General features: G+C 63.9%; 2 protein-coding genes across 11 annotated transcripts; both read right to left on the bottom strand.

Moving 5' to 3' along the window:
* Window positions 1-291: 291 nt before the first annotated feature.
* On the bottom strand, window positions 292-18013 carry ABCA7 (ATP binding cassette subfamily A member 7). Of its 10 annotated transcripts, none has more exons than XM_015586063.2 (47): window positions 17097-18013; window positions 15970-16163; window positions 15790-15883; window positions 15465-15609; window positions 15267-15379; window positions 15047-15123; window positions 14636-14704; window positions 14195-14399; window positions 13973-14112; window positions 13625-13741; window positions 13238-13405; window positions 12858-13075; window positions 12393-12569; window positions 11836-12058; window positions 11472-11693; window positions 11193-11394; window positions 10847-10957; window positions 10464-10635; window positions 10031-10162; window positions 9788-9927; window positions 9444-9581; window positions 9057-9241; window positions 8894-8966; window positions 8397-8599; window positions 8165-8219; window positions 7882-7986; window positions 7627-7781; window positions 7259-7383; window positions 7085-7183; window positions 6682-6954; window positions 6435-6467; window positions 6140-6317; window positions 5888-6057; window positions 5343-5520; window positions 5081-5196; window positions 4629-4773; window positions 4423-4546; window positions 3971-4100; window positions 3778-3898; window positions 3642-3704; window positions 2895-3001; window positions 2631-2772; window positions 1808-1942; window positions 1633-1736; window positions 1245-1337; window positions 662-902; window positions 292-561 (listed from the first exon to the last, which is right to left on the bottom strand). In XM_015586063.2, exons 2-47 carry the CDS (start codon window positions 16033-16035, stop codon window positions 415-417), a joined length of 6429 nt encoding a protein of 2142 aa, XP_015441549.1. In that variant the 5' UTR covers window positions 16036-16163; window positions 17097-18013; the 3' UTR covers window positions 292-414. The 10 variants fall into 10 exon arrangements, 6 of the variants coding, with proteins under 6 accessions (XP_015441549.1, XP_024896451.1, XP_024896512.1 ...); XM_025040683.1 differs by lacking the exon at window positions 17097-18013 and adding an exon at window positions 16643-17090; XM_025040744.1 differs by lacking the exon at window positions 17097-18013 and adding an exon at window positions 16643-17090 and having other exon boundaries at window positions 4629-4719.
* A 96-nt stretch (window positions 18014-18109) lies between these two features.
* Window positions 18110-25359, bottom strand: CNN2 (calponin 2). The gene is made up of 7 exons (XM_006904043.2): window positions 25268-25359; window positions 21575-21696; window positions 21042-21108; window positions 20803-20940; window positions 19768-19884; window positions 19498-19644; window positions 18110-19139 (listed from the first exon to the last, which is right to left on the bottom strand). The coding sequence occupies exons 1-7, from the start codon at window positions 25328-25330 to the stop codon at window positions 18864-18866; spliced, it is 930 nt and encodes a 309-aa protein (XP_006904105.1). The 5' UTR covers window positions 25331-25359; the 3' UTR covers window positions 18110-18863.
* Window positions 25360-25365: the final 6 nt, after the last annotated feature.

Genomic DNA, 25365 nt, shown 5'->3' with positions numbered 1-25365 from the left:
GACGCCAGACTCACATGACACTGAGGCCCTGGGACCAACGTCCAGACTCTTGAGAAACCCACACTTACATGTGAGACCCCCACCCCCTGAGGCCCGCCAGCGGCCTTCACAGCGGGGGTCCAGTGGACTGTAGCTGGTTCTGACCCGTGTGCCACGAGTTGCATGCGTCTGCAGAGCCACACATGCACACACTCAAGCTGGACCCAGACGCGTGCACAGAGCCATCTCGACAAGCGTACAGCTTGGTACAGACCTACGGACACAGCTCGGTACAGACCTACAGACACAGGCTTTCACAGGAGCCTTTATTTCCTGCAGGGCAGCGGCCCCTCTGGGAGCCTGGGAGTCGGTCAGCACCCGGCACTCTGCCCACCGGTCACTTCCAGGGCCTCAGGCCAGATCCGCACGGAAGGCTCACAGCACCGTTTCCCGCATACTGGGGTCATCCGGGAACCCGGTGACGAGTTTGGCGCTCCGGGAGCCTGGCCCAGGGTCTGCCCCCGCTCTGGCCTCCCGCTGGTCGTCGTCCTTGCCCTGATCCTCAGAGAAGTACAGGAATACCTAGCAGGTAGGCAGCGAAGGAGACAGCAGGGGAGGTCAGCCTGCGGCCCGGCCCCCAGCCCCACTCATGCCGCCAGCCCCCGCCCGGCGCTGTGGGCACCTCCTCCAGCGTGGTCTGGCTCACTGAGAAGTCCTCCACGCCGTGCTCCGCCCCGCGCGTCGCCAGCTCTCCAAAGACGCGTGCCAGGCTGCAGGCCTCTCCCGGTGGCAGCTGGAAGCGCAGGCGGCCGCCGTGCGCCTCCCGCAGCTCGGCCCCTGGGAACGCCGCTGCCACGAAGGCTGCCGCAGACTCGGACCTCGCCGCGGGCACGCGCAGGGTCAGCGTGTGGCCGGCACCGAACCTGGATGGGCGGGGCCAGGGCTACCGGATACGCCCACGGCCCAACCCACCCACATCACCCTCCGGCTCCCTTCCAGCCCCGAGAGCCCCGCCATCAACACCTGGCCGCTCTTGACCCGTGACTCCGCCCCCTGCTCATCCTTTCCCTAGTGTTCATCCCTCCTCGGACCCAGCCTCTCCCGAGACCCCGCCCACTCACCTGGCCCTCCTCCGACTCCACGCCTCCAGGACCCGCTCCACCTCCTCAACATCTTGTGGGCAGCCCCTGATCCTCACCCCTCTCCTGTCACAGCCACCAGCCTACTCCCGTCCCAGCATGGCCGCCGAGGCCTCGCCTGCTCACCTGCCCTTGAGGTGCTGCACGCTCCCCAGGCAGCGGAACCGCCCGTTCACCATGATGGCCAGGCGCGTGCAGAGCGCCTCACACTCCTCCATGCTGTTGGGGACCGAGAGCCGTGAGCTCCCACCAGGCACGGACCGCCCATCCTCCTGCCTGGGCCACCGTCTACTCTGAACACTTCCCGCCAGGCCCAGACCGCTCGGCTGCTGGGGTCAGCTACCATCACCCCGTGTCTCTCGGGCCTGGCACCCTCCCCCATGGTCAGGGATACCCCATTCCGTGTGTCTGCATGCTGACAGCCTCTCCATGGGGTCTGCTCCTCCCCCTCCGACCCCCGCCCCGATCCTGGACCGCCCTGACCCATAGCCCTGGGGCCCGGCCCGGGCCTCACCTGTGCGAGGTGAGCACCACGGAGCGGCCCTCCCGCACCACGGCCAGGAGGCTGTTCCACAGGAAGCGACGGGCGCTGGGGTCCATGCCAGTGGTCGGCTCATCCTGGGAGGGAGCAGGAGTGAGAGGGAGCAAGACTGGCCCCGCCCCGGCCCCACCCACCCGCAGCCACGCACCAGAAAGACCACCGCCGGGTCCCCCACCAGCGCCAGGGCCGTTGCCAGCTTCCGCTTGTTGCCGCCGCTGTAGGTGCCCGCGGGCCAGTCCGCGTACTGCGAGAGTCCCAGGTGCGCCAGGCCCAAGGTCGCTGTCTACGGGCCAGAGTGAGGGTGTGCCCGTTAGAGGGGACCAGAGTGAGCGTGGGGCCAGGTGGGGGTAGCACGGTAGGGGCAGAGTGGGTGGGTGGGTGGAACCTCCACACAAGGCAGGACCGAGGAGGACAGGGGTGGTGGGGCGAGGGCATGGCCGAGGTGAAGGTAAACAAAGGGGCGGGGCCAGCACAGCACAGGATGGGACAGAAACCTGGGGATGGGACCTGGCCCCAGGGGCCAGCTCAAAGCCCTCAGCAAGAGTTGGGGTCATGGAATGGTTGGGGTCCTGGAGAGAGTGGGTGGGGTCAGGGAGTGGGAGGAGTCAGGGAGGGAGTGGGCGGGGTCAGGGGAGAGAGGAGGGGTCAGGGAGTGGGAGGGTCGGGTAGAGTGGGAGGGATCAGGGAGGGAGTGGGAGGGATCAGGGAGAGAGTGGGAGGGGTCAGGGAGGGAGTGGGAGGGATCAGGGAGAGAGGGGATGGGTCAGGGAGAGAGTCCAAGGGAAGAGGTGGGTCCAGCAGGTGCAGCCCGGACGACTAGGAAGCAGTAGTGGACCCATGTGAATGTAGGAGCGGGGAGGCAGGGCGGGGGTCCAGATAGGGCAGGTGGGTCTGGATTGGGGCGTGGCCAAGTGGAGCCAGTATGGGCTGGGATCTAGAGGCTCCAGGAGAGTGGGGGAGCAGTGGGTCACCTGGGCAACCTTGGCCTCCGGGACTCCGCACAGGCGTGCAAACAGCTCCAGGTGCTCACGGCCAGTCAGCAGCTCGAAGATGGCGTCCGACTGAGGGCAGTAGCCCATGCGGCGGTGTGCGGCAGCCGGTTCCTGGGTCACGCTGAGGATAGTGGACCGGCGCTAGGGGGACTGGCTAGGCCCAGGGCATGCTGGGACAAACGCAGCGGTCCAGCCCCCGGGGCCACTCTGGTAAGGGGTGGAGTGTCTCAGGAGCCCACTCACCTGTGGCCTGCCAGCATGGCCTCACCCGCGCTGGGCAGCGTGTCCCCAGTCACCATGCGAAACGTGGATGTCTTCCCTGCTCCGTTCACGCCCAGCAGGCCAAAACACTGTGACGACACCCACAGAGAGCGCTCGACAAGGCCTCCGATCCTTGTCCCACCATCTCTGAGTTTCTAAGTGGAGGGCTGTGGGCAAGGGGCACCCCTGGGGCAAATACTGGGGTGTGCGGGGAGGCAGAAGGCTGTCGCTTAGTAAGAAATGGCTGTTGGCACATGGGATGCGTTTAATCAATCCCGACACACAGTAGGTGTCCTGTGAAGGTCACGTGCAGCAAGTGCCCCATTCTTGTCTGGGCTGGAGACTTCCAAATGCTTCTGCCACACAGGGGCACCCAGGCTGGGTGCACAGTCAGCCTGAGGTTGAGAGGCTGGCTATAGCTAGCACACAGTAGATGCTTGCTAAAGGTTACCGGCACATGTGTGGGCACCCAATAGGTGCTTGATAATAAATATGCTTGTCCTCAGTAGGTCTTTACTAATACTTAATTGCATAGGACTCAATAAATGCAAGCATGCAGTATTGCTCAATAAGTGTTTGTTGGCTCAAAATAGGAGCTCATATGTCGGCAGCCAGTAGGCAATCAATAAAAGGCAGACGGCACACAGAAGGTGATCAGTATGGGGTAGGGGCACACAGTAGGGCTGCCTCTCACTGGTGACCCCTGCACTAGGACGGACCTGGACTCACCTCACCGGGGGGGATCCCCAGGCACAGGCGGTCCACGGCTGGTGTCTTCTGCCCGGGGTACACCTGGGAGGAACACGGGACCCTGAGAAAGGTGGGTGGGCCAGCGGAAGCCTCCTACCCAGCGCCATGCACCAACCTTGGTCAGGTCCCGCAGCACCAACACATCCCCCTGGGTGGCCCCTCGGACCATGCGTTCTCGCTCCCGGGCCACGTCCTCATCCTCCTCCCCCAAGGAGGGCAGCAGCTTCAGCTTGGGTCTGAGGATAGAGACATGAGTGGGCTGGAAGCTGGTCCCCGGCCCCTGCCACCCCGCCCGGATCCCCACTGACAGTGGCAGGAGGCGGGCACGGTGCTGCAGCAGGAGCGTGAAGAGGAGGAAGAGGGGCCCCTGTACCGCCATGGCCAAGAGGTTCTTGCCGACCACCTCCCAGCGCAGGGGTGACTGAAACTGCCCGTCTCCTGTGGGAACAGGAAGGAGGGATCGGGTCCTTGGAGGGGCTTGGTTTCCGAGCCCCTCCCCATCTACGTCACCTTGGGTTCTTAACAGACCAGGAACTGGATTGGCCATTCAACTGGAGTCTAACTGATAACAGAAAACAGTGGTATCACCGCCTCCCTTATTTAGAGCCTTAGACCTCTTGTGATGTGACCTCAGGTAAAATTAGCTTTTATGCATCTCTAATTTGACCCAAACTTGGGGCCGCCTAAGACCTGCTGTTTGTCCCTATCCTGCATAACTGACCCTCGGCTGGCGCTTCCCCGCCTGGAGGGACGTTCTCACCGAAGCGCTCGAAGGCATCAGCCATGGCCTGGTTCCGCACGATGTCGATGAGCCCTCGGCCCAGGCAGAAGTGGGGGAAGATAAGGAAGACTCGTTTCAGAATCCGGCTCACCTTCTGCAGCTTCTGCTCAGGGGAAGAGAACGGGGAGCTGGGTCGGGGGCCCCCTCCCGGCCCCAGCCTGAGGCCCGGCCTCGCAGAGTCCCACCTGATCAGAGAAGAGCTCAAGCACGAAGGTGGCCATACTGCAGTTGATGCCGATGAAGAGGTTGATGCAGGTGAGCACCACGTAGGCCGTGCTGGGCACGGAGAAGAAGAAGGAGGCTGGGTACATGAGGGGCGTGATCGACCAGCTGGGAGGTGGGGGGGAGCGACAGAAGTTGCTGGGTAACCACTCAGACCGGGGGCTGCGTCACCCCGGGAGGGACACAAGTCTCCCCTGCCACCTTCCACACTGCCGACCCCATCAGTGTGAGTTGGGACAAAATGAACTTTTAAGGCCATCTGGGCACAACATCGAAGCAGTTCTCACTTGGGGTCACCCCAGACCTCCAAATCTTCTTCCTCTCCTTGGGACCTGCTACAGAGTCCCATCTCCCTCAACTGTATTGGGCAGGGCGAGGTCAGTGAGAACAGGTCCTGAGAGTCTGGGGGCCTCACCCGTATAGTAGCAGCAATAGCAACAGGGCAGGAAGGTTGGCAGGTGCCGCGTACGCCCTCTGCTGGAAGGCCAGAAAGATGAGCACCACGATGCATGCCGGCACCAAGTAGTTACACTGCATGAGAGATGGCAGTTACCCTCATCGGTGTGAGGAAGTGGGACCTGCCACCCTCAGCCCCATGACCCACCCTGACTGCCCTGCATTTTGGGCAGAGCAGCGAATGATGGCCGAGTCCCCACCGCTCCGGGCGGTCCCCGCACCATGTCCCAGAGAAAGGTGCCCAGCCAGTAGAGGGTGACAGGCAGGCCCCTCATGAGCTGCAGGTGTTTGGCTCGGGTGACACGCTCCTCGATGAGGACCAGGGTGAAGCTGGCCGGGACGAAGGACATGGCAAAGACCACACAGATGGAGACGAGCACGTCCACGGAGGAGGCCATCCTGGGGGAGGGCGGTGCGCGTGAGCCGCTCAGGGCAGAGCCGTGAGCGCCATCGATTGGACCAAGGTCCACAGGGCTGGCCACTGGTGAGGGAGATGGCCCACGCCATTTCAAGGTAAGGGTGGCTGGGTCATGGGTCGGGGAGAGGCTGTATGGGTCTCCAGTAGGATCAAGGTTGGTGTGACAAGGACGCGCAGACCGGGGCAGGGGGGACTGGAGCACATTGGGCCTGATGGTGTCCCTGGCCTAGGGAGTAGACGGGGCATCTCTGCTCCCCAAGAGCATGCCAAGTGCAAAGCCAGCTCCCACCGCCCCAAAGCAGCAGGGAAACGGAGGCGGGGGAGGACACGCGGGGCAGGGGGCCTCACAGCGTGGCCTCAGAAAGCTGCTCCTTGGTGAGGTTCAGCGGGTGGTTGAGCGTGACGATGCTGTAGGCACGGCTGGCAGGGCCAGGGGGCAGGTGGGCATGCAGGAGCGCGTTGTTGGCCCGGTTGACAAAGGCCACCATGGCGTGCCAGCCCTTGTTGTTGAACCAGATCTGGGGCGGGGTCAGGGCCAAGCCGTCAGGGTGACGGAGTCGGCCCTGCCCCCCCAGGCGCCTGCCCGCTCCCCGCTTCCACCTTGAGGCTGTCCTGAGCGTCCAGGCCGTGAGCCCACACCGTGAGGTTGCTCAGGAGGCGGTCCAGGGCCCCGCCGGGCTGGGGGCTGAGCAGGGCACGCAGCTCCTCCAGCGAGCGAGCCATCTCGTGCCCCGAGGGCAAGCTCGGGTCTCGGCTCCCCAGGGAGAAGCCCCCATACCTGTGGGGCAGTGGGGGCAGGAGAGACACCTGAGGGCTAGGGCGTGTGGGCTGGGAGACGCCCCCAGCGAGTGAGCAGAAGGCGCAGAAAGTGGACCCAGGGCCAGGCCGTCCTCACCTGACCTCGTTCACCCATTTCTTGGTCTTTAGGCTGTGAGAGGAACGAGCAGAAGGACAGGTGAGTGAGACAGAGGAATAGTGTGAGATGCGGGGCGGGGCGAGACGCGGGGCGGGGCGAGACAGACAGAAACGGGTGAAGTGTGGCGGGCATTCGGGAGGCGCGCGGCCTGGGCACCCACCCGACTTCCCTGGAGACCAGATCACCCCTCACCCGAAGACCGACGCAAGGGCCTGGCCGCGCTCACCCCTGGTGCACCAGGCGCGGGTAGGTCTTGACCAGGAAGTCAGACAGGTTCCGGCCCGTCAGGTTCTGCACGGTTTCGCCCGAGCCGGTCCGCACCTGGGGAGGCGGGGGGCCGCCGGCCGCGGGAGGGCAGTCGGGCAGCAGGCGGCGGGCCCCAGCCCGGCTGCACTGGCACGCGGGGGACGGGGACGCCGGGGTCCAGTTGCCATTGGCCAGGACCTCAGCCACATCTGCGGGGACCTCAGGCACCGAGAACCAGCAGACGGAGGGTGTCCTGTGGGGGCGGGGCTGTGGGTCCCGGTGTCCAGGTCCTGAGCAGGCACAGGGAGGGGGCGCTCCACTGGCCAGAGCCCAGGCAGGGGGACCAAGGCCAGAGAAGGGCAGGGGCCAGGCCCGGGCCTCACCTGTGGGAGCTGTTCTGCAGGTAGGGGTCGTCCAATCCAGCGGCCTCCAGCAGCGCCTCCAGCAGGCGGGCACGCTCGGGGTCCCCGGGGGCATCCTCACTGTGCGGGCGCATGGTCAGGGCTGTGCCGGTGGGCCCCCAGCCCCTCCACCAGTACCCTGTCCTCTGCACCCACCTGAGGAAGGACACCTGGTCTCCGTACAGGCTGGGGCTGAGCCGCAGAGCAGGGTAGTACCCGAAAGGAGGCACGATGAGGCTGAAGGCCAGCGCCAGGCCCACGAAGAGGGCGGGCAGCACGATCTGCAGGACCAGCCATCAGCTGCCCGCCCCACCCATGCGCCAGGCTCACTGGACCCTCCCTGCCCCCACTCTACACCACCCCTGGCTCCCAATACAGGCGGTCTCAGGAAGGTGTGCAGGATGGGGGGTACACCCGGGCTCAGGCAGCTGGATGAGGCCGCAGAGTGCAGGACAGACCCCCAGGGGCTCCCACGCCCCCTCCCCAGTCGCCGGCCCCCTCCTCCCCAGTCGCCGGCCCCCTACCTGTGCAAACAGGCCACGGCGGCTGCGGTGGGCAAGCAGAAGGCGCTTAAGCAGCACGGCCCGCAGCTGTTGGCAGGTCAGCGCCCAGCCCTGCACCTGGCCCCCGATGTCCAGCCCGGAGCCCCGCAGGGCCTGTGTCTCTGGGGCACACCCGGCTGCAGAAGATGGGGGTGCTGGTCAGTGCTCACACCAGGGGTGGGGGGACCAGGGGGGGGCCACAGGACAGGGCCACAGGGACAGGGAGGAACGCCTCACCCAGCTCCCCGTTCTCCAGGGCTGACTCTTCTGGCAGGATCCTGAGCCGTGTGGTCCTATCTGGGTGAGGAACACCTGTGCACGGGTGCTGCCTGCAGCCACGGTCTGTGGAGCCACCAGGGATCGGGGGCAGGGGTTAGTGCTCAGCCTGGGGGCTGGGTCAGGGTCAGGGGGCCATGGATGACAGGGACCGGGAACTACGGATGAAGGTCGTGCAGGAATCGGGACTCAGTGTAAAGCCAGGTCCAAGTCCGGACCAGAGTTAGGGGTTAAGGACAGGGACCTGAGGCAGCACCCTCTGGGTCTGTGTCCATGGCACAGTCCACCTTCAGGAAGATCTGGGGAGACAAAGCAGAAGCTTAGAGCCCCACAGGACGGGACCGGGCACTCAAGCACCTGCTGCCTATCCTCCCGCAGGGCCTCCGAGCCTCCCGGGTCACCCTGCAGTCCACAAGTAGAATCCTTCTCCTTCCTGGCACCGCTTCCTCCAGGCAGCCCTCCCCCAGCAGGTGTACCTCCTCGAGGCTGGTGTCGGAGATCCCGTAGCCGGCCAGCCCCAGCTCCCCCAGCCGCTGGTCCAGCTCACGGAAGAGCTCGGCGAAGCTGCCGTCCAGGGCTCCCTCGTAGGGCAGCGTCAGCACCAGCTCGTGGGGCAGCTCCTTGACCAGCTGTGCCCCTGGCACCTGGCACTGCACCACAGCCAGCACCTGGGGTGCACCTGGGGCAGGCGGGGGGTCATCAAGGGACCCGACGGGGTGGGCGGCCCCAGCTCTGGCCTCACCCTCCCACCCCAGCCTCCCTGGGGAAGGAGCTCGGGTGACCCACGAGGGCCAGTCCCTGTGGGCAGAGGAGGTCGGGATGAAGCACCTGAGGTTAGGACTTGACCTGAGGTCAGAGCCAGAGTCCCCCCAGGGACGGGGGTCGAGTCTGGGATCATGAAGCCCTGTGGCCCTCAACCAAGCCGCTGCCACCCACCAGCCCCTGCCCCCGGCTCTGCCACCCCAGCCCTCACCGGCCCTGCTGCCCTGGCTGCTTGGCTCTCCTTCCTGGCCGGCATCCATGCGGTTCTCCACATCAGTGTCACCCTGTAGGCAGAGGGATACCAACCACCATAGCCATCGGGGCTAGACAGAGCCATTGGGGGTCAAAGGTCAGAGGTCAGCTCCAGCCCTCACCTTTGTGCTGGTGGCCAGGGGCTGGAGACCCTTCACCAGTGTCAGGTAGTAGCCAGATCCCAAGTGACGACGCAGAAAGAGCGGGGAGCCACAGCAGCATAAGCGGCCGCCGGCCACCACTGCCACGCGGTCTCCCAACAGCTCCGCCTCGTCCAGGTGGTGGGTGGAAAGGATCAGTGTGCGACCTGAGCACAGGGACCCAAACCACATGTGCCCTCAGGCCTCCAGGTCTCTGCCTGACTTGCAGCCTCTGCCAGGAATTACCTGCCCCACGTGGCAAACTCCTACTCACCCCTCAAAACCCCATCCCCAGCACCTCCTGCCAGAAACCTTCTTCAGACCCCTCAAGCAGAATCCAGGGAACTCTGGGTTGCCCCCAACTCTTACCTTCCCGGTATTTGAGCAGCAGCTCCCAAATGTTGCGACGGGAAGCGGGGTCCACACCGGCTGTAGGCTCATCCAGGATAATGACTTGGGAGCCACCCACAAAGGCGATGGCCACCGAGAGCTTCCTCTGCATCCCACCTGGGCAGGGACGAAGACCAGGATCTTGGCATGACCCCCCCGTCTTGGGCAGGGCTGCCTTCCCTCTCCAAGCCCCTCTCCCCGCCCACCTGGACCTCAGAGCCAGGCTCCTTCTGGGGCCCCCAGATCTCCTATGGCTTCCCACTGCCCTTGGGGCAATGTCACGACCCCTCCCCAGACTCCTCCCCTTCCCACGCTGGGCTCACCGGACAGGTGGCGCGTCTGGGCATGCCGCTTGGGGACAAGCCCCACGTCCTGCAGCAGACGGTCTTGCTCCGGGCCTACGGCAGCCACACTCAGACCTTTCAACCGGCCGTAGAACCAGATGTGCTCATCCACCGTCAGCCTGCGGCCACAGGCCAAAACAGCAGCCACCATGGTGGCCAGGGACCCAGAGAACACCTGGTCCCCCCCATCCCCCGGCTGCACCCCGGCGCGTCAGGACTCACATGTCAAACAGCACGTTGTACTGGGGACAGACGCCCAGGTGGGGCCGGATGGACGCCATGCTGGACTGGACATCGTGACCCAGGATACAGGCCGAGCCGCGGGTGGGTGGAAAGAGGCCACTCAGGATGGACCTGGGGGTGGCGGGGTCTCAGAGCAGCCGCGCCCTCAGAAGCAGAACTGAGGCCCCGCGGGAGGAGCATCGGCATTTACAGAGCGCCTATTGTATACCCGAACCGCAGATGTGTCGTGTGGCTTTCTCAGGAGGAAAACTGAAGCTCAGAGAAAATACTCGTCACCGGCCTGCGTGTACTCAAAGGGAACCGGGGGTTCCGCCCCTACCGCAAAGGTGGGGACCCTCCCACTCCCAGTGCCCGTCCCACAGAACAGACGTGCAAACCGAAGCCCCAGGGAAGAAGGAGGGGCGCCGCTCACAGCGTGGTCGTCTTGCCGGCGCCGTTGTGGCCCAGGAAGGCGGTGATGTGGCTCTGGTAGAAGTCCAGGCTGAGCCCCCGCAGCGCCGGCGTGGGGGTGCCAGGGAACCGCTTCTCCAAGCCCCGGACGGAGACCCCCGGAACCAGGCCTGGCGGAGCCTCTTCCATCAGCGCTGCGGAAGGCAGGCCGTCAGCCCGAGCCGCCAAGGCCGTCCGGACCGGTGTGCGGGGCCGGTGTGCGGGGCCGGTCAGCGGGCGGTATGGAAACCCTCCAGGGGCCCGGGGAACGCGAGGTGTCCAGAGACGGATCTGTGGGAACGTGGGTTTGGGGGAGGTCTGGGGGTGTCCAGACGGGGAAGCGGCTATTAAGGCTCGTCTCCTCACCCTTCGGGTCCTGCGGGGCTGGGGGCGGGGCGGGATCCTTGGGGGCTCTAGGCCCAAACCAGTAGCTCCTTCGAAAGGGAAAATTCCACCGTTCCGGGATCCCGTACTGGCCTGCGGAGAGTGGCGCTCAGTTACTCTTGGAGCCCATCCTCCTGAACCGCGCCGGTTTCTGGCCGCACACGTGGGATCGGGGCATCCAGGTGCCAGGTGACTAGGGAAAGGGAACCCCGCCCACCCGCCTGCTCCAGGCCAGCTGTGCACAAGTGCCAGGAAGCCCCGCCTCGGACACGCCCCCTCCCTCAGCCCCGCCTCCCCGGTGCGGCTGCTCCCTACTCTTAGGGCCCACCTGGGCACACGGCCTCCAGGTACCAGGTGGCGAGGCCATAGAGCAAGGCGTCCAGCAGCAGGAGGCCCGAGACTTGGGCCAGGCTGAAGACGTCAGCCGCCGGCCCGGCGCCCACGTTGTGCCACTGCGCGCCCTCGCCTTGCTCCTCCAGCAGCGCCAGGCTCTCGCAGCCGAAGCCGAAGGCCACTGGGGACAGAAGGCTCTGCGGGTGGGGGCGGGTGGGTCAGCGAGCGAATGGAGCTGAGGGGATCCCGCACCCCACCTGGGTCCAGATCTCACCGCGGCGACGCGGCCGCCGGCAGGCAGCTGGTCCCGCCAGGCCACGCACAGCACATAAGGCAGATAGAGCACGAAGTAGGCGAGGCCCCCGCAGGCGGCCGCCAGGTTGGCACGGGAGAAGAAGGCGCTCAGCAAGAAGCTCTGGACCACGGTGGCCACGGCGAAGGAAGCCAAGAACAGAAAGAGCACCACCGGGTGGCTGTACGGGAGGATGTCCCCGAGCTGCGGGAAGCAAAGGGAGCGCAGGGTCGGGCGCCCGATTGGACCAGGGGCGTGCACCCACGCGAGGCGCCTCCTGCCTCCCCCCTTACCCCACCCTGAGCGCGCGCCCACTCTGCAGCCTGGAAGGCCGAGGCACGCCCACCTTGAGCACCAGCACGAGCAGCGCGGTGCTGAGGAGGAAGGGCCCCAGGCAGCTGAGGAACCAGCCCAGCCAGAGCACGGCGCCACTGAGCCCCATGGCGCGCATCGTGTAGCGCAGTCGCGTCTCCTTCTCGCGCACCACGGCCTTCACCGTCAGCGCCACCGAGTAGATCCAGGCCAGCGTCAGGAAAAGCGGCAGCGACCGGCTCAGCACGCGCAGGAACCTGGGGCGGCAGGTGTGGAAGCTGGAGACTTTGTGCAGCCCGCATCTGCCAGGGTGTCTCAAGGCGCAGCCAGCCACAGACGTTCGCCCTCCCTTATCCTCAGACCGCTCATCCCGCCTCAGGGGCCCAACTGTCAGCCCAGGCCACAGTGTCCCTGCACCCGGAGATTCCAGATCCTCGGGGGTTCCCTGCTCTTCCTGCTACAAGTCACAGGGGGTGGTCCGCCTAAACCAGCAGTTCGCAGCCTTGACTGTGAATGTTCCAAATGGAGCCGAGTCCCACCTGACATCCAGGATCTGGCGGCTGGGGGAACGAGTGAGGAGGGGGCACTCACGCATCGTCCACATAGCACGGATAGGGCATCTGCTGCAGGTAGAGGCGGGCACGTGGCGCGCTGCCACTCAGCACGCGCACGGCTGCATTCTCCAGCAGGTCCTGCAGGTACACGAAGCCTCCCCACACATAGTGCATATCTGTCAGGGGGTCGGCGGCCGGGCCAGGGTCCCAAAACCTGCAAAGAGCGGCTGGAAACTCCCAGGGCCCCGCTCATCACGACTTTAGCACCGCCCTCACCCACGGGCTCAACTACGCGCCGGACCCCGCCTGCCACGCAGTCGGAATCGTCCCACACCCACTTATCCCGGAGGCCGAGGTGTTGGCCCTGCCCATCAAGCCTTTGGGCACGCCCATTACGCAAGTTGGGCCCCGCCCACCACGGACCCCAGTGGGAATCCTGGGCTCTGTCCGCTATGAGTTCCACGTGTGACGCCCCGGTTCCCACACGTGGTCGCACTCGCACCTGTTTCCGATCTTGTTGGTTCTGACGACGTTGTCGATGTCCATGCGGATCTTGATGCGCACGTGGCCCGGGCCTGGGAGAGGCTCCGGGTCCGGGGAGTCCTCGGGGCCCAGGAAGACGACGCCGGCCCAGAAGCGGCGCTCTGCGAGCAGCTCCAGAGCCCGCTCCACCAGGGCCGCCTCCGAGGGCGCTGCCTCCAGCTTGTCCAGAGTCACGCACTGGGGAGGGGCCTATGCATGGGTCCAAGACTCCGGGCGTCCTGCCCTGGGCCCCGAGGCGGGGCCGGGGTGGGGGGCTGAGCCGAGCTTCCTCCTCCATCAGACACCCCACAGGGCAGGCCGGCCCCCCTCGAAAGAGTTCCCCAGTGGATGGCCGCTCACCTCCATCGCACGGCCCAGAATGCCCACCAGCTGCTCCACATCTGCGTAGGCGTCCTGCCAGCTGTAGCCGCCCGCGCGCGAGTCCAGAAAAGCTCGAAGGGCCCCCTCCCGGAGCCCCGCTCCAGGCCCTGACTGCCCCCTTCCTTGGTCTTGAATTTGCAGAAGCCTCTGGAGGGTGATGGGGGAAGATGGGGATCTGCATGGGGCATGGAATGCCCCGTCGCCTCGTCCCACCCCTGGGGCCTGTCCTCACTCTGCCTCCACACCTCGCCTCCCTGCCCTGCCCTGGCGGCCCGGCCCTGCCTTCCCTCCGCTGTAACCGTCAGCAGGGGGTGCTACTCCCCGGGAGGCTGCGGATGCGTCTGCCGCCCTTCGGCCGAGCCCCACCTGCAGTGCGGCTACATTTGCACTGTCGTTCATGAAGCTGAAGAGCTGGGGTCCCAGCACCCCCCACGCCTCCTGGACGTCCTTCAGCAGAGCCAACTCCTGGAAGGTCCGGTTCACCTGCAGGAGGCAGGAGCCGAGATCCACGCCAGGCTCCCCGGCTCGCAGCCCCTCCCCAGCTCGGAACCCCTCCCCAGCCCGCAGCCCCTCCCCAGCCCACTTCTTCCTCCTCCTCTTTGTTCCATCCGGTGCCTCTGAGCGCTGGCACGTGCCTCCTGGGACTCTCTCCCCGGCCTAGCCCTCGCCCACCTGGGTCGAGGGAGGGATCCGGGACCCCCGCCCCATTCCCACCTGGGCCATGAGCTGCCGAGTGAAGGGTGTGTCAGGCGCAAAGAGCAGCTTCCCCAGGACCAGCGGCTTCAGGCGCCTCCAGAGCAGGCGGGACAGTGGGTGCTTGTCCAGGGCTCCCATCAGCTCAGCACAGCCAGGGCCTGGGGCGGGGTCGCCATGAGGTCCTGCCCCCACACCGACCACCCAACTTCCCAGACTGAGAAACCGAGCTCCGTCACTCACTCAGGCTGCTGTCGGGAAGGGTGGGCTCCTGCCCAACCCACTCCTTCAGGTCGCTGGCCTCATACCAGTTGAGGGAGGGCCCCCCAGGGACACTGGGCCCCTTGGCACTGCAGAGGGCTTCTGACACCACCGCCAGGGTGCTATCTGTCTCTCGGAGTCTTGGCAACAGCGCCTGCAGCTCTGCCAGGCTGGGCAGCGCCCGGAGCTGGGGAGAGGTCACCAGGGGGCGCTAACAGTCCTCACTCCTGCTGGGTCCCACCGCCAAGCCTCAACCAGGGCAGGGCACCCTCCAGGAGCACCTCCCCCTCTCTTTCTACCCAAGTCCCCTCCACAAAAAAAAACTACCCAAGGGAAGTGCCCAGGGCTGCCCTGTCGCCTCCCCGTCAGGTGGCTCACCCTTGCGGTTTCCTGCCTGGGGTGGAGCATGAGGGGGTCTCTTACCTCCTGGGCCAGGTCTTCTGCCGCCTCCACTGACTCCTGGGCTTGGCTGAGCACAGACCTCAGGGACTCCTGGGAAGAAAGACCACAAAGGTGACAATGACTTTGACTGAGGTCTCGCTAGGGGTCAAGTACTTTGCTAAGCCCTTTATAAAACCCTATTTTATAAAGAGAGAATCTAAGGCTCCAAGAGGCACAGGGACTCGTTCAAGGTCTGAAGGTCTGGAGTCCATCGCCACTTCAGACATGGCCTCTAATATCACTCCAGGCACCAGGGACAGCCAGACAAAGGCCTGGAGGCTGGAACCAGTGGCCCTGGAAGGGAGTCACCTCGCCCAGGATGGGGCAGAGCAGGGACTTCCTGAGAGTAGAGTCCCAGAGGGGGCCAAATCTCACCCCACCCCCCCACCTCACCCCTTGCAGCACTGTTCCCAGCATCTCAGTGGCCAGGGACCGTCCCTCCTGTGGCAGGTCACTCGACTGAGGCCAGTCTGGAGGAGGAATGCATGGAAGCACAGGGTTAGGCAAAGCTTGGCCTACAACCCCACCCCACCCCACCCTGTGCCCATTTCACAGCTGGGCAGGTGGAGGCTCAGAGCTCCGTCCCACCTACCAAACGCCCCCACCTCCCCACCTGCTCTGCGTGCAGCCCTCAGCTTGGGCATCAGCTTCCCCAAGCTGACCAGCATCCTGCGGGCCCTGGGGCCCCCCAGGACGGCGCGGGCATCTGCCAGGAGCCGGGAGACCCTGGGGACAGAGAACAGTTGGAGGCAGCGGCTCGGCGGGCACCCCCGCACGCACGCGGGGCTGCGCACCCACAGCGCTTGCTTACAGGGAGTCGTTAAAGTTGCTGAGAACGCCAGGCTCCTCGCCCGGGGTGTGCTGTGGGAAGCAGGTGTTGTTCACGTTGCAGATGAGACCCTGGAGCCAGGACACGGTGCCCGCCGAGGGCAGCGGCTTGTTGGGGAAGTGGCCTGCTGGGACACCGGGCGCCGGGGCCTTGCGGGAGTCCTCACCGTGATCCCACCCCCCGACCGCAGAGTAATAACGCTCAGCTGTTTATGAGGTGCCGGCGGTTTGTGCTCCCTGGGGCCCCTGTGGATAAGGCGACCTCTCGCCTCCCCCTTGTACAAAGGACCTGGACCCTGGGGGCTTACATTCATGCTGCTCCAGTGGGGGGTGGGAATGGCGGACGGCCACCAGGATAAAGAAGAGAAAGAGAGGCCATAACAATTCCACCAGGAGCTGGACCTGGGGGAGACACAGCAAGCCAAGTAATGGCGAACGGTGAGGGGCGCCTGGGCCGCCCACCCTGGCCCCAAAAGCCCAGGCGTTACCGGCTGCCTCCTCCGATAAAGGAAATTCTTCCAAAGCAGCAGCATCAGCTGCGTCCAGAACGCCATCGTGGAAATAAACAGAAAACAGGACGGAGAGGTCAGGCCGGGGACGTGCTGTGTGGCTGCGGGCAACTCCCTGTCCCTCTCTGAACCTCGTTCTTCTCTCCCATTGCGCAGGATTCCTGGTCGCTTGGCTTAGAGTCAGGAGGCAAACAGAGGGGTGGAGTGAGCCAATGGGAGCCCTGCCCGAAGCTGTCCTCGAATCCTATTGGCTGTTAGGACTGTCGCTCCGCTCGGGGCTGCCGCTGGGATCGAAAGGCTGTAAACTAATCCTTCAGGGGGCGGGGCCTCGGCTACCCTGATCCCCCGAGGAGGTCTCCAGACCCCGGCCCCCAGCCTCATCCCCGACCTGGGAAAGTATCCCCGTTCCCCCTGCTCTTCTCTAATGACGATAGCAAAGTGTTTACTGTGCTGAATGAACCCTTTACACTCCTGGCTCAAACGGGTGCCAACCCAGGAGGCCAAAGAGGCGGGCCGAGTCACCCAGCTAGAGGAGGGGGCCCCAACTCTGCCCACCCCTCATATATCATTTATCGCTCAGAAGAACCCCAAGATCCAGAAAACGGATTAGGAGAAGGGGCAGTGGAGCCTCCTGGGACGAGCGATTCCTGACCTCCGTCCGCTGTTTGGAACTGTCCCGCTCTGGCCAGTTTCACGATTGTACAGATGATGAATCTGAGACAGGGAGCTGCCATAGCACATACGAAGCGGGACTAGGACCTAGGACCCCCGCCCGCCACTCCGGAACTCTCCTTTACATAAAGTGGGATCTTGGGGAGCGGCCTCGGTTTCTCCATTTGTAAAATGGGGGCAGAGGGCCTAGAGGAGAAAGGGGAAAGGGGCTGCAGGTGTACATTGGCAAAGCATCTCTCAGGGGAGTCGAATGTCCAGTCTGCCCCTTGAGAAGGACTGGTCGATTCTGCCGCTCCCCAACACTCACCGGCAGGCAGCGGTGAGAGTCTGGGCTCTGCCCGCACCCTGTAATTCCCCGGAAACCTGCCTTCCTCCCACCTATCCCGACCCCCGCATCCTCTCGGGGCCTTCCTCTCTCTCCCGGACCCGCTCACCGTTCCAGCCCCCAGCGCTTGCCGCCTTCCCTCCGCCTGACAACGGCCCCTTTAAGAGAAGCCCCCCAGCGGGCGCGGAGCCCTTGCAGCCCACAGCGACCTGAACTGGGCACCCCGCGGCACCGCCCCCGCCTCCTGCTATTGGCTGCCGTTCTCGCCACTCACAGCCCGAGCCAGCCCGAGCCGCGCGCGCTCTGGGAGGAGGTGGGGTCACATCCCCGCCGCGCGGAGCTGGTCTCCTTGCTTTTTTCTTGCTGCATCACCGTGAGGTGGCGGAGCGCCAGGCCCGGGTGTCTTCCCATGTGGCATAGCCGCCAGCGATGCAGCTCCGGACGCGGGAGCTCCCCTTCTCCCCACTCTCCCCTGGGGGCCCAGGTTCTAGCCAGACTCGCCCTGTTGTCCTGGGACTGCATCCCTCCATCAGGAATGCAGGCTTCGACTTTTCATCATTCATTCACTCCGCAAATATTCCTTGGTCCCTACGCTTACACAGGAAGTGGCGGGAGGGGCGGGGGACCCTGACATTCTAAGATTAGAGTCCTGGGTTGCCCCCATTTTGAAGAAAGCCTCAGGATTAGTTTCCCGCTGCTGAAAATTGAGTATGTCACAAGATCCTGAGGACGATGACACAAGGATCCACAGATCTGAAGGCACCGGGGAGGGGTCCACGGAGGAAGGTGGTGTTGTTGTTGGGGCTTTTCAGGGACGAAACTGCAGGCGGGGTGAATGCAGGAGCGAAGGCCTGGACGGCGGAGCCTGGGGGCAGCCAAAGCTGTCAGGGTGGGGGTGGTGTTGAGGCTCCCACCTCCCCTCTAACCAGTCAGGAGGCCCAGCCTCTTCCCCAGCCCCCAAATCATTTCTTCAGCCGAGACTGGCCTGTGTCCTGGGCCTCAGCTCCTCTTCTCCCAAGATGGCTGTGGGCATCAGGTGTTTGCCACCTCCCCACCCCACGACGAAGCACACAGCCCACCCCCTCCCCCCCAGGCTGCCTCTGACGCCAACTCTCCCAGTACTTGTCCCTAAAAAGAGGTTTTTATTGCCTTTGGTCCACAGTTGGTATTTCACATTATTTTTTTGGTCCCAGTGCTCCTGGGTAGGGCTGGTCCCCGGAGGGCCTCTGGGTGGGGGGGCTCTTGTGCAGTACTCGGTAGGGGAGAGGGGACAAGTAAGGAAAGGGAGGGTCTGGCTTGGCCTCAACCAGTTAGACTCCGTCGTCCTGTATGGGCCTCAGTTTCCCCACTGGGCCCCTAGGCAGGTCTTGGGGAAATCCAGTCCCTCACAATGCCTAAAATATCTCGGGACTGTAGCCTGGTCTTTTCCCAGGGGACCTACTTCCTTCCCAGCACCCCCACTGCACCATCCCCACCCCATTCCCCTGAAAAAAAAAAAAAAAGACTTTCATTTAAACTACCTGACCTGTGGGGACAGAAACCACAAACTGATCGGCAGAGAAAAGGGAAGAAGGGAAAAGCAACCGGAAGCCATTTGGGGCCAGTTCCCCATCCCTGCCCAGGTTTCTTCTTCACTCCCCCCAGTCCCCCAACCCCACCCACACAGCTCAGCCCAAAGCCTGCTGGGAAATTTGCTGCCTGGATGGGCCCTGTCAGGGCCCCCCACCCCACATGCATCTGGATCCGGCCTTCGCTCCACCCCCACAGACCCTCAGCTGGAAGCACTTGGGCACCCAGAAAAACAAGATGAAAACACGGAAAAACCTGAAAACTCATATGGCGGCGATGATGTGGGGAGACACCCTGCACAGGTGCCTCAGTAGCCAGCCTCCTCCTGGTAGTAGGGGGGGTACTCCGGGGCCGCCCCTGGGCTGGGGCAGTCGCCCGCAGCCCCTGAAGCCCCATCAGCCACTGAGCCCTGTGGGCAGTACTTGGGGTCATAGATCTGCCGGCCCAGGCCAAAGACCTGGCCGCTCTGATTAGCGCCCTGCGTGTAGCCCATCTGCAGAGACATGGAGGAGTTGTCACACTTGTCGGTCCCCAGCTTGGTGTCATAGATGTGCCGCCGAGTGCCGGGAGCCGTCATGCCCACCTGGAGAGGGAGGACAGTGTGTCAGGGCGGATGGGGAGAGGGGGAGCTGGGGCCCCTCAAGAACTCAAGTGCTTCAAAGCCAGCATAACGCCCCTCCCGGCGAAACGGCAGGAAAATTGATAATTGCGGGATCTAAAAAGTTCAGAGTCGGATGGGCCTTGAGGCAAAACGCAGAGGAAACACGAGGCCCAGAGCTGGGGGGTAACTCTCCTAGGAACACGCAGCACGCTGGGCAGGGACAGAGCAGGCCCAGGAGTAGAGGCAGCAGGGGGGCCCAGAGTGGGGGTGTCAGCAGAGAGGGCGGGCTTTGCACAGCAGGAGACAGGGCTGGGGGCTGCGGGGATGCGGCGAGGCCCACCTGGCTGGCACACTTGTTGGTGCCCATCTGCAGGCTGATGGTCGAGTGGTCCATGGGCGGCAGGATGTGGTTCTTGGGGTCATACAGATGCCTTCTCGTGCCGTACGCTGTCATGCCCGACTGGCTGGCACACTTGTTGGTGCCCATCTGTAGGGAGGGGGGCAGGAGAGGTCTTCAAGGGCTGCCTTGAACTCAAGGGGCCACCGGGTGGGACAGAGCCTGGGTTGCAGAAGCCCCTCTGCCCAGTGGGCCTCAGGGGTGGACACCCACCTGGAGCCCAATGACACACTGGCCGGCCTTCATGGTGGCGTCGTCGAAGTTCCGCTCCTGCTTCTCTGAGTACTTGACGCCAATGTCCACGCCACTATGCAGCCCCTTTGTCTTGGCCTGGAGAGGAGGAGAGCTGGGGAATCCGGGAGGGGCGCCCAGGACCCTGGAGCCAGGCCCAGAGCGCGTGGCCCAGGAACGGGGCTACGACCTGCCCTCCACCTGCCACCCAGTGCCTCGGGCATCTCGGACTCAGAGTCCTGACGGCCCCACCCGTCCAGGTGTTCAGGCTGAGAATTCAGGGGGCACCCCTCTCTCTCAAGTCCCATCACTGTCTACCCAACCCCCGAGGGTAGCCACCTGCCCAGGACACGGCCACCATCTCTGCCCCGGGGCTCCTCCCTGCAGCCACGGGGTCTCCTGGAAACGTCCTTCGGAGCCTGGCTCCTGACGCTGAGACCCACCTTCCCCTCCCACATCAGGGCCCTGAAGTCTCCTCTTCCTGAAACGCCGGCCCAGCCCACCCTGGTCTCGGTCCAAGGGCCACTAGACCCCACGCGTGGGCCTAATTCTTTCTTTCCCTGCCAGGCACGCGTCACAACCTACAACTTGTTTATGACTTATGAAAAAAGGATTTGAAGAGGAGACCCTCGTGTGGACTCTGGATGATGGGAGTGGGGAGGGTCGCCTCTCAGGTGGGGAGGTGGACAGTGGTGGGAGGAGCTACATGTGAGCAGGGGTGGGCGTGGGGCGTATGGAAATCTCTGCACCTCCCTCTCAATTTTGGTGTGAACCTAAAACTGTTCTAAAGAATAGTTTTTAATTAAAAAAAAAAAACTTGTTTATTGTTTATTCCTCCATCAGACTGTGAGCCCACAAAAGGGTGGACTGTCTGTCCTGTTCACATGGAATCCAGGGTGCCCGGTGCCTCCTGGGTGCTCAGAAATATTTGCAAAGGAACGAATGAGATCATCTATAAACCCGTGTCGCCCTCGCTGTGTGGCTTGGGGCAGGTCGCTGCCCCTCTCTGGGCCTCACCTTCCCTGCCAGGGCGAGAAGAGACACCTGCACCTGCGTCATGTTCCCACTCTCAAACAGGTCGTTGGCCTCGAACAGGTCCACAGGGTTCATGCCGTAGCTGACCATGGCCTTGATGAAGTTGGAGAGGTTCTCTAGCTGGGAGGAGGCAGAACAGGGGCAGTGAGGGGACCTCGGGCTGCCCGCCGGTCCAATGGGAGCCCCTGGCCCTGTCCTCGCTCCACCCGCCAGTCCCTCACCTGGTGCCAGTTCTGCATGGAGCGGTTGATCTTGGGGACTGAGCCCGGCTGCAGCTTATTCATGAGTCTGGGGGTGGGGGAGGAAACAGGAACCTCTATTAACGGATGGGAACCTCACGGATTCAAGAGGCCAATTCTAAGCTTGGCCACCTTGCGAGGCAACTTCACCGCCTCTTTCTGGGCCTCAGTTTCCCCTCTTGCAAGGTCATGTCCACTCACAAAGCAGAGATGCTGAAGAGGGACAGCGATGGGGGCTGGGAGTATAATCCAGAACCCCTGATTTTGGGAAGTGAATCTGGGACTTTCCGTTCACATTTTTAATGTGCAAACCATGGAATGTCTGAACAGGATGCATCAGAGAAAGGCCCCCAGAAACTTTAGGAGACGCTCCCCGTTAGCAACCCTCGACAAAGCAATAACACAAGAAGAAGCAGAACGAGACCCAAGACGCACTGAGGAAAAAGCAAGCAAGCCTCAGACAGCACGGGCGCGTGACCGCCGCATGCGGAACACGAGCCAACACCCACACTCACGTGCACAGGATAATCCCATCCTTCAGACCCTTCTGGAAGTCGGGGCCGACAGACAGGCCCGTGAGTCCCTCGATCCAGCTGCGGAGTTCTGCCTCCTTCTGAGGGTCGTATTTGGACAGGAGCTGGAGGAGCCGAGGGCACAGGCTCGGGGTGAGAACATACCCAGAGGAAGCTCCCCGAAGCTCCTGATGGGGCGGGGCCCGTGGCTCCCAGGGAAGAGGAGTCAGAGGGGCCTGGAGGACCCCCACGCTGGGCACACTCATGACACAGAGAGCCCACACGCCACACAGACACACTCGTATCTTTCACCGAAGCGTGAGCTCTGATCCACTCCCAGCGGTGCCAAACCCCACACAGCAGCCAACGCGCCCCCTGCGGGACCTGCCCTCTGCCCTTTACCCTCTGGTCTTGCTCTCCCGGAGGTAAAGACAGACCCTTCTGTTTACCCTTCCTGTCCCCATGGATATGCCTGTTCTGGACGTTTCACATCAGTGGAAACACACACCGTGTGGCCTTGTGTGTCCAGCTTCTCTCACTGAGTGTTGTGTGTTACAGATTCATCCACGCCGTAGCGAGACTCAGAGCCTCGCTCCTTTTCACGGCTGAGTAATATTCCAGTGTGTGGACGGACTACCTTGTGTGTGTCCATTGACCCATTTGTTGGCCATCTGGGCTGCTTCAAACTCTCGGCCACTGCAATTCGTGCTTTGAATGTCCGTGTACGAGTTTTGTTAGAACACCTATTTCCATTCTTTTGGGTGCACATCTAGGAGCGGAATCGCTGGGAAATTCTGTTTAACTCCCCGAGGAACCACCAAACCTCCTTCTGTGACTTGAACCGGCCCCATCAGCTACTGGCTCAGGGCCTTTGCACATGCTGTCACTTTTGACTCAGATGTTTGCACAGCTGGGTCCCTGCCTTCCATCCAGTCACAGGCTGAAGGTCACCTCCTTGGAGAGGCTCCCTGACCTCCCTGGCTATGAGGGCCCTGCTCGTCCCCGTCTCTCCCTGGCCCTGCCTTACTGTCCTTCTGGCTTTTAGCTCTTCCTTCCGTTACGTGATACAGCTCCTCGCCTCTGTCCCGCACAGTGCTGTCTCTGGATAAAAGCACTCATGGTCCCAGATTAGTGCGCACCTACTGCCCTTCACACACACACACACACACCCTGTTCCCCATGGCAGCATCTCAGAGCACTGAGAGCTGAGAAAGTCAGACTGGCTGGGGCCCTCAGAAGTCAGGGAGACCCAGGCCGGCGTGGGCAGACTGGGTCAGCCCCAGGGCGGTAAGAAGCCAAGTCCAGCCCCGTTCAGGACCAGACTGGCCAGCACGGTGAGTTTTCTGTCCCAGAGTCCCTGCTCGCCTTTGCTCACAGACCCCCCCCCTCCCCGGGGGCGGCCCTTTCTCTTTCTCTCCTCCTGCCACCCCAGGGGACCCGGACCTCAGAGCTGCCCTTTGCAGACCAATTCCTACTTCCAGCTCTGCCCCCAAGTCCCCCGTGCCTCAGTTTCCCCATCTACATTTGAAATTGTTAGTGTAAGGGTCTCCTGAACCCGGCTCCCGCATCCTGGTGGCCGTATGTAAACCCCGGTGACATGGGGTCAGGGATGAGCCTCCCAGAGTGCAGGGCAGACAAAGGCGGGAGGCTGGCCGGCTAACCGGATCCACGGGGCCAGCCCCCTCGGGCCACGGTCTCCTGGTTCCCACGGCCGGGGAGCGGCCCTGCCCAGACGAAGCTTTGTCTAGCCTGAGGAATGACGGAGTCACGTCCCGGTGGCTGAGCCTGAGGCACGCCGGCTGGTCTGGATGCCTGGCACGCCTGTCCAGCCGGACTCCGTCCTTGACGGCTCGCAGGGGCCGAGTGGGGGCCGGCGGGGCCGAGGCCCCGGGCAGAGGCGCCTGGCCCTCCCTGCGCCGCGGCCCCTTCCTCCCCCACTGCCCAGCGGCACGTTCTTCCTACCGCAGACTGCCAGGAATGCAGCCGCTGCCTCCCGCGAAATCTGCTAAATCGGGAACAGCTGTTTCCAGTGGTCTAAAGCCCAGGCCTGGCCAGGAATCCAGTGGCCATGGCTGCTCAGGGGGACACACTGGACGTCAGCCTGCCTCCTGCCATCCAGCTGGGGGTAAACTGAGGCACGGGCGCCGGATAGAGCAACCCCCACCCCCGTCCTAAGCAGCTGGTGAACTGGACACGGCATAGGCTCAAAGCCATAGGAATTTGGTTTCGAATCCGGGTGTGGCCCAAGTGACCCCCGGCAAGCTGGTGGGGGCCCCGCCCACCCTCCAGACCAGTGAAGAACTCGGCTTTCTGACCTCACCTCCCCCACCCCACGGGGCGCACAGGTATCAACCTGCCCCCTCCGAACTCCATCTCCGGAAGCTGCCCCACCCGCACCACTTCCTGCTTCCTTGGGGGAGGTATGGGGTGCAGCAGACCAGAGGCCGATAGCCGCTGGACGCAGCAGGTCAGGGGTCCAGTCCTGACTCCGCCACTCACAAGCTGCGTGGTCCCGGGAAGCTCCGGTGACGCCTCTGAGCCCCGCGTGCAAACGGGGGCCCCTGAGCGGCCCTGGCGCCGGGCGGGGGCGCCCGTCTGCACGGGCGGCGGGGTTACTGCTGGAGGGGACTCGTGCGTTGAAGGGGGTGTGGAGCCTGCTGAGTGACCATACTGGGTCCCTTGGCTCCCCACGCCTGAAATGTCCTCTTGTCCAAGGCGCAGGCGGAGGCTCCCAGGAGCCCACGGAGGATGCGGACTTCCCCCTCCTGTCCTCAGGCCCTGGGGTGCCCCCCGCAGGTGCCTGTCTGGGGCTGGCAGGCTCCTTTCCGGGGCCACATTCCCAGACGCCTGGTGGGAGGATGTGGGGGTGCACAGGGATGGCAAACCCCCCTCCAGCTGGAAGGGCCCTTGGCCGTCAGGCCTGGGACGCCTGGGTCTGGGATGACTTCTTACTCGGCCTCTCCCAGGTGGGCCCTGTTGTGTGACACTCTGAAAGTGTCCGCCCCTCTCTGAACCTTTCTTAAAAAGTGTCTCCCGCTGGCCCCACCTGTTTCCAAATTACAAAACCCACACACTTTAGGGTTCCTGTGGACCCCTTCGCTGTCCCTTTAACTTTGTTAGATGGAGACAAAGGACCCACAGGGGAACAGCCCGGGCGGACCCCCTGCGCTCCGACTTCCCCCTGGTGCCTCCCCCCACCCCCGCAGGTGTAAGAGGTCGGTAAATTCCTGTGGGGGCGCCGGACACCCTTCTGAAAAAAAAAAAACCCGGCCCCGCCCCCTTCCCCTCCAGCAGCTTAAGCGGCCCCAAAAGCAGAAGTGTGGGTGGGGGGGTTGAGGAAGGGGCTGCTGGGGTCCTCAGACCCTCAGGTCTTGAAGCCCTACAGGGGCCCAGGGCTGTGGGGTTCAGGCTGGGGACGGGCTGGGGAGCACCGCCGGGGAGCGGTCAGACCCACCCATCCCTAGACGCTGGGGGTGGTGCCAGACCGCCGACCTCACTGCTTCCCCAGAGTTGAGGGAGCCTCGGGGGGCGCCCCCAGTACCCCAGATGCTGGGGAGGAGGGCCACTCTCGCCCCAGGTCCCAGAGCCACTGCGTCCCCAGATTTCGGGGAGCCCGGCGGGGCGCGCAGCCCTGCAGAAGTCCGAGGGCGCGAGGCCTCCGGGGGCGGGGGTAGGACTGGGGCGCCCCTCACTCACCCGGTTCTTGACCTCGGCCGAAAGCCCATAGGAGGGCCCCTTGTTGAACTGCGTGGAGCTCATGCCGGCGACGGGACGGGACGGACGGACCGACGGCC

The sequence above is a fragment of the Pteropus alecto genome, unplaced genomic scaffold (genome assembly GCF_000325575.1).
Source record: "Pteropus alecto unplaced genomic scaffold, ASM32557v1 scaffold30, whole genome shotgun sequence".
Lineage (NCBI taxonomy): Eukaryota > Metazoa > Chordata > Mammalia > Chiroptera > Pteropodidae > Pteropus > Pteropus alecto.
Note: the sequence above shows the minus strand (reverse complement) of the source record. Positions and strands in the feature narration are given on the sequence as shown.

What these genes read in the sequence shown, in the direction of transcription:
- ABCA7 (XM_025040683.1), bottom strand. Translation starts at nt 16,724, where the DNA reads ATGGCAGCTCCCTGTCTCAGATTCATCATCTGTACAATCGTGAAACTG. An exon ending in GCACCTTTCTCTGGGACATG is followed by an intron (nt 5,197 to 5,342) that starts GTGCGGGGACCG and finishes TCTCTCATGCAG; the next exon opens with TGTAACTACTTGGTGCCGGC. An exon ending in CGGAGGCCAAGGTTGCCCAG is followed by an intron (nt 1,943 to 2,630) that starts GTGACCCACTGC and finishes TCTGGCCCGTAG; the next exon opens with ACAGCGACCTTGGGCCTGGC.
- CNN2 (XM_006904043.2), bottom strand. Translation starts at nt 25,330, where the DNA reads ATGAGCTCCACGCAGTTCAACAAGGGGCCCTCCTATGGGCTTTCGGCC. An exon ending in CCATGCAGAACTGGCACCAG is followed by an intron (nt 20,941 to 21,041) that starts GTGAGGGACTGG and finishes GCCTCCTCCCAG; the next exon opens with CTAGAGAACCTCTCCAACTT. An exon ending in AGTGTGTCATTGGGCTCCAG is followed by an intron (nt 19,645 to 19,767) that starts GTGGGTGTCCAC and finishes CCCTCCCTACAG; the next exon opens with ATGGGCACCAACAAGTGTGC.